The 7,219-nt window shown below is 41.5% G+C and overlaps 1 protein-coding gene across 1 annotated transcript in view; it reads left to right on the top strand.

Annotated features, from left to right (window-relative positions):
* CNTNAP2 (contactin associated protein-like 2) overlaps nt 1-6,602 on the top strand; it is a 1,235,176-nt gene extending 1,228,574 nt beyond the window's left edge. Inside the window, exons 22-23 of the mRNA XM_015572712.1 lie at nt 540-620; nt 2,257-6,602. Coding sequence (XP_015428198.1) covers nt 540-620; nt 2,257-2,456 — 281 coding nt within the window. The 3' untranslated portion in view covers nt 2,457-6,602. The remainder of the gene's footprint in view (nt 1-539; nt 621-2,256) is intronic.
* The last annotated feature ends 617 nt before the right edge of the window (nt 6,603-7,219 follow it).

Here is a 7,219-nt window from a genome sequence, read left to right as displayed (position 1 = left end):
AGAGAATATTTATTAGATAATTAATATTCTTCTCAGCTCTCATGAAATATTACTCCCTTATAAAATATTCCTGAAGTGTACAATGTTTTGTTAGAGCAATGTAAAATATTAATATCAAGAAGTGATTGCTTTTTAAAGTAATGCTGCACACTTTAACAAGCTGGTCTGTGAGTACAGCCACTGCCACCAGTTGTGAATGGGATAAAAGGGGACAGGAGGCAGGTTTCAGCCAAACTGAAGTATTATAATCCATAAGCTTGTCTGTCAATGGAACTGGAGAGGGCAGCCCGGGTAGTTCGAGTCTCTGATCTTCCTCCAAAGGAGTTGCAGCCCTTCTCTGTGAAGGAAACCAGCAGGCACAGGGGTGGATGTTGCTGTGATTCTCCTGGGAAGCAGCAGCAAGATGCGTCCACCTGAAATGGGCATCTCATTTGGGAAAACGGGAAGTAAAGAGTTGTATGAAAAGACAGGTGCCACATTACTTGGGATTAGTGGTGAACCTCACTCTCTGAGCTGACTCTCCATTTCTTTCTCTACAGCCAGTGCTGATTTTCCATATAACCCAGGACAAGGCCAAGCTATACGAAATGGAGTCAACAGAAACTCGGCCATCATTGGAGGTAGGTGATGTACAGAACAGGCTTTCCTGTGGCTACTCACCTGTGGGGAGCAGTCATTTTTTTAAAAAAAGTATTTTTTAATTAATTCCAGAGGGGCAGGTAGAGGGAGAGGGAGATAGAAACATCAACGATGAGAGAGAAACATTGATTGGCTGCCTCCTGCACGTCCCACTCGGAGCCTGCAACCCAGGCATTTGCTGCTACTGGGAATCAAACCATGACCTTCTGGTTCATAGATCAATGCTCAATCACTGAGCCATGCCAGCCAGCCAGAAGCAAGAAAATCATGGTCCAGGGGAAAAACAGGTTGTCTAGCTAGATTTTTAGTATTCATTTTGCTATTTATTTATTTTTAATATATTTTATTGATTTTTTTACAGAGAAGAGGGGAGAGGGATAGAGAGCTAGAAACATCGATGAGAGAGAAACATCGATCAGCTGCCTCTTGCACGCCCCCCACTGGGGATGTGCCCACAACCAAGGTACATGCTCCTGACTGGAATCGAACCTGGGACCCTTGAGTCCGCAGGCCAATGCTGTATCCGCTGAGCCAAACCGGTCAGGGCATCATTTTGCTATTTAAATATGGCTTCAGATTATGAAGTATGGATGTGGATAAACTGTGGAAATATAACCTGGCTACTTTCTAAATGCACACCTGTAAAATAAGAATAATGGTGAGCTAGCCAAATCTGAATATGTAAGTAGCTGAGAGGCAATAGCCATGACATGTCCTTACTCCCTCCTATCTTTTTTTACTTTCATTCTCTCATGTCCCAAATGGTCCAGGGTAGCTTACTACAAAAATTGGAAAGACTGTGCAGGTCTAGTTTCAGAAAACTAATAAGCCAGAATATCTAATTTGTTCCAGTCTTTCCTTCTGACCATGGCTACCTATAGAATAATTAGACTCTCCTGGGATAATCCTCATATTTGGATCAATATTGATAACCCTTGTTGCCCATTGTCATATTCTCTTCCTGCTTCTGTCTTATTTCATAAAAGTGTTTCTGCCTCTCTGAGTATAACTTATAATGTATGATGCTGCTTAATCCCAATTCCAAAGTTTGCCATATGCCTTTTCTGCATCTATTGAGATTATCATTTTTCTCCTTTATTTGCCTAATGTGATAAATTACATTGCTTTATTTTTTAATGTAAAACCAATCTTGTATTCCTAGAATTAACATCACTTTATCATAATATATTTTTTACATATTGCTAGGTTTGATTTTTAAATTTTATGTAAGAGGAATATTGCTTGAGGATTTTCTTTTTCATAATGTGTTTGTGTGGGTTTAGTATCGGGACAATACTGGCCTCATAAAGTGAGTTGAATAGGACTTCCTCTTAGTGTTGTTTCCTTAGGTCATGTTTTTTAGGTCTTCTAACTTCTTATTGATTTTCTGTTTAGTTGTTCTATCAGTTACTGAGAGAAGAGTGTTGAAATCTCCAAGTCCGTAAATTGGTCTAATTCTCCTTTCAGTTCTGTTCGTTTTTGCAGTTATTGTTTTTGGAGGTTTGTGTTTTTATGGGAGAGGGTAGTGTTTGAAGAAACCATGGTGAAGTGGGGGGAAGTGTTGGTGGGATAGGTAAGACTAAGTGTAACCTGTAGTCCTTGTCCTGTCTCCACCAGGGGTCATTGCTGTGGTGATTTTCACCATTCTCTGCACCTTGGTCTTCCTCATTCGCTACATGTTCCGTCACAAGGGCACCTACCACACCAACGAAGCGAAGGGAGCAGAGTCCGCAGAGAGCGCAGATGCTGCCATCATGAACAACGACCCCAACTTCACAGAGACCATTGACGAAAGCAAAAAGGAGTGGCTCATTTGAGGGGTGGCTCTTTGGCTGTGGGATAGGGAGGGGGAAGGGAAAGGGACAAAAGCACCCTGCTTCATACTCTTGAGCACATCCTTTAAAATATCAGCACAAGTTGGGGGAGGCAAGCAACAGAAAATTCTTGAGACTGATCGTCACACACAAAAAATATATAATAATACTTTTTAATATTTCTTTATAGCTGAGTTCTCCCTTCTGTATCAAAACAAAATAATACAAAAATGCTTTTAGAGTTTAAGCAATGGTTGAAATTTGTAGGTAAAATCTGTCCTATTTTGTGTGTGTTTAGAGGTGTTCTAAAAATCCATGGTAACAGGGCAAGTTTTCTACATTTTTAAGAGCCCTTAGAACGTGCATATTTTTTCTTGAGGAAAGCTGATGCACCGACACGTGGCCTCCAGCATTCTTTTCCTTTCACATGTAGTCAACTTTTAATGGGCTATTGTAGCTACTAGTTCATGTTCATATAATGTTTATTTTTGGTATCCTATAAATTGGAGAAGGAAAGAAAGAGGCAAAGAGAACGTATTATTTGCCAGTTTTCAATTAGACCTCAACCTGTGCCGATTTTCCCAGAGTTCCTGCCTGAAGCAGTCAAAGGAAGAAGGTGTATGGCACCTATGAGGTAACATCATCATCAACACAGCGGAGAGAAGCATTAAGTACCAGGGCAAGTAGTTTCCCATTGGGATTGCTGGTTTTATTTTTCATTGAATTCTGTGAGATCATATTGTTCTATGTTTGTAGTCTTAGATCTGTTCAGTGTCTGTACCTATCACTGATTTTCCTCCGCTCTACCTACAACATACTGGGTTATGTTACATGGATGTGTAAGCATCTCATTGTAGGATTAGAGGCACATGTCATGATCCATTTGCTCTGTTTCTTTCATAGTTGTAGTAAGAATATGGACGCTGTCTGGCTAATGCATAAATTAAGTGGTTCTCAGTTTGCTTTAAATCTCTAGTTTTTAAGCCCCCGTGACAAACTAGCAGACAGTGAACGGACACAATAAAGCCAAGTTGTGATTGCTATTTGTATTTCTACTACTCTGGAGTCCTTTGGGGAAAACACTGCCATGTTTTACATCTACTCCCTGTATTGCTCCATCTAAAACAGACATGCTGCGTTGCGTCAGCGATCTTCCTTGGCAGATACATTTGAAGCTCTGGTTCACCACAAACCTGGTCTCCAAAATTGCTTCTCAGAAAGAGTATCTGTCTAGTCATTTCACACTTCACTTTAGTCAGGAACTTTCACCAATTATCCCAACAAATAACTCGTTGATTTTATTAAAAAATAATAGACTTATAGTATGTAAACTGATGGGACAGCTCCTATTGGAACATCTAAAAAATAATTTCACTTATTTAATAAAGGATTACATAAAAGTTATTTCTAGAATGACTACCATTTATGGTCAGTATAGTTCAGGCTCTTATCCTTAATACTTTTTTAAAAAAATTTTAGACTCCAATATTTGACCACTTGTTTTCCTTCTCCTGCTAGGTAAGATGAGGTTAAAAAGGTATCAATGCTATTTTCTCATAGCCTGCCTTGGTAAAATGGAAATTCTAGTTTACCTGTGTATATGCATACTTTTCCACTTACTGGGTATGCCAAAGTTATTGGAGGACCTCAATTTCCTGAGTCAGGAAAATGTTGTCCATAGCTGCCAGAGGTACGTGGCACAAGTACTGGCACATTCCATAGGAGACACAACCCATTCAAGCCACGGTGACAGAACACACGGGAATCCAAACCCCTTTTTCCAGTTGCTGACCTCAGGTCCTCTCATGAAACTAAGAAGGGTCTTAATCACTCTAATGTAAATCACATTAAAAATGAAAAGTATTTCATATGATAAATATCAGAACACTGTAACATTTACAAATGACATAGAAAACAACGGCTATTGATTGAACCAAGATGCCTCCATTCAGGGCTCTTTTATGTATTATCAAATTGAAAAAGAAAATTTTAAACGTTGTATTACAGATGTTTCTGATTTTTTTTTAAACCTATTTTACAGGCATTACCTTTGTACTTAACAAATAATGCAGATTGGTTATTTCTTGCATTTTCCTTGGTAGCTTTATTCTCTATATATTGTCTCAACACTTCCCCTGTTCCCCAATATGATTAGGGAATTGAAACAATCAAAACAGTCCCTGATAGGAAAATGTTCTCACCCTTTCTCTTCTCTCTCTTCTTTCCACTTTCCTGCTATAAAATGTTAAAAGTAATACCCAACACTTCTCTGACCGAATTTCTAAACCTAGGGCCCTGGAATGCCTCCCGGGATCAGTGGGTCTCCCACAGCACCATCATTTGGGATGTTTAGGACAGACAGAGGTATGACCGTCTCTGCCCTTAAAGGGGTTACAATCCTGCCAGCAGACAGGACACAAAAAGGTGGATAAGGAATTAAAGTGCCAAAAGAAGGCTGGAGATCTGACTTCTCTTTGGGACTGTGGTCTTCACAATAACTCCTGAGTCTGTTTATGATGCCTCTATCCAGTCCTTTCTAAATGGTTAACAACTTGTTTACGTGAAGAAAGGAAACCAGCTTCTTTCCAGCTCCCTCCCTTGAAAGTTCAGGACAGTGCAGCCTAGCCAGCCGGACACAGGGCCCAAGCGCGGTGCCTAATCTTGCTTCGTTGGCCATATTCCGCAGAATCGCAACATCTTCCATCCCAATGCATCAGCAGTCAAGCACAAAAGGCCAGCGGTAATGCATCTTTACATAATAAGAACAGACAAAATAAAACCACAAAACTGTTTTTTCAAACAAGAGGCCGGTTTACCATCACAGGGAAAGCTCCTCCTGGTCTTAGTGTTGCTTGTACAGGAAATGGCTTCTGTGTATAAAGCAAGCACCTATGTCTGAGAAGCCAGCAGTGGGGACTTTGAATGAACGTAAAACCAGTGCCATTCTAAGCTCTCAAGATACCATTCCATAGAGCTCAAGGAAGCTAGCTCCAAAGGTGAGACGTTATTTTATAGTTAAGCTCTTCTCCAGCTCTTCTGTATAGGACTACATTTTTCCTTGTGGCTTTCAACCAATGGCTCAAGTCAAGAGACTTACATGAAGTTTTTACTGAAGAGCTGGGAATGAGAGTTTGGAGTGAGTGCCCTTGTTGGAAAATGTCCTGTTGCCTGCATTTGATAAATGAGCCACCTTTGCTAACAGGAGCAGGAATTGAGGAGCACGGGGAAAAGAATTGGTGCAAGCCGAAGAGATTTTCATGTTATGGTTGAACATCTGTTGAACCACCAGGTGCCAGCTGAGAGATGGGCACAAAGACACAAGCCACATCAGAGAAGGCACTTGAGGAAACAGCTACAGCTACCAGTTATGAAAGCAGAGTGTCAGCGAAAGGTCAAGAAGAGGCTTTGATTTCCCTCTAAAACAGGATCAGTTCTTTTCTCATCTTCCGCTTGTTCTTCCAGTGTGAACATGTTCATGGCTGCTTTAGGTCTCACACCTCCAAACGATTAGCACCTGGTTTGAACCTCCTCCTATGTGCTCCTTTTCTTCATCCTACCAAGCAGTTTTCAAAAAGAAAGGCAGCAAATTATCAAATCGAATTATTCATTGAATTCCAGTTAACCAGCCAAATATAGGTCACAAACTGCCATCCCAGGAGAATGAGCTGATCCTGAAATCAGTGAGAAACGATAATAGTGAGGCTTGCCAATTTGGACTAAAAAACAATGGGCACCATTTTTTAAATGACATTTGGGGAGTGAGGACCCTGAGAGTCAGCTGACAGAGGCCCAACCCTTCCTCTTTCTCCCTGCTTTGCTCTGTGACTTTTGCCAAGTTGCTGAACCTCTGTCCTCCTTTGCCTATATTTAAGTTAGAGCTGTTTTACTGACTTTATAAGACAATTGTGAGGGGCCCCGATTCCTGACGGGAGAATACTTGGAAACCCAAATATAAGGGCCAGAGTCAACGGAGCCTAGTAGAAGACGTGCTTTCCGGGTTGTGGTTGTAAGTCAGATCCAAAGAAACAACGTGGCCATGTCGGGGAAGGTGGAGCTATGCAGGGCATCGCTGCACAACCAACTGCTAAGTTACTCATCAGGTAGAGTGCCAAGGGGCCAACTGTCAACACTGCGCGAGGCAACACAGCCCGGACCGAGCCAGAGAAATCAGGACTTCACGTGCATAAAGCCCTCAGTTCCCACTCATCCGCGTGCAGTTTACCCCCACCCTCGGTGTGATTAACTGGCTTCTAAGTAAGATAGTACAAACAACAAATGTGACTTTTTGCATAGCCTTCTGGCTCTGCATGATAACGTTGGAAACGTCCTATTCCTTACCCAGCAGTATTTTTTGGATAAAGGTGGTACGTAAACGGATGGTAAAGCAGAGTTGAAAAGTTGGTTAACGCCCATTGAGCACAGACTGTCAGAGGAATAAAGGCAGAGGGGCACCTAGGTATTAATGTCTAACCTGCATTCACGAGTTTATTTTCCAGATGAAAATGTTCTTTAAGAACAGGTCTATGGACGGCCTGCACCATTCTCAAGCCTTGGCTTATTTCTAGTCAGTGCTGGACTCTGGATGGCTATGAGGACACGGAGGCCCCTCCCACGTAGGCCGAGACAGTTCCCAGTGTCGCTCAGTCTAAGTTTTCTTTCTTTGCGTTTTCCATTTTTTTCAGTGAGCATGGTGACTATGGAGGTTAGCGTTGTGAAAAGTTGGCGTAAATATTCTCTCTGTAAAGTCAATGAGGGTCCCATTCCTG

Source organism: Myotis davidii, unplaced genomic scaffold (genome assembly GCF_000327345.1).
Source record: "Myotis davidii unplaced genomic scaffold, ASM32734v1 scaffold49, whole genome shotgun sequence".
In the NCBI taxonomy this organism is placed as follows: domain Eukaryota; kingdom Metazoa; phylum Chordata; class Mammalia; order Chiroptera; family Vespertilionidae; genus Myotis; species Myotis davidii.
The sequence above is the reverse complement of the archived record's forward strand: the minus strand, read 5'-3'. Positions and strand labels throughout refer to the sequence as shown.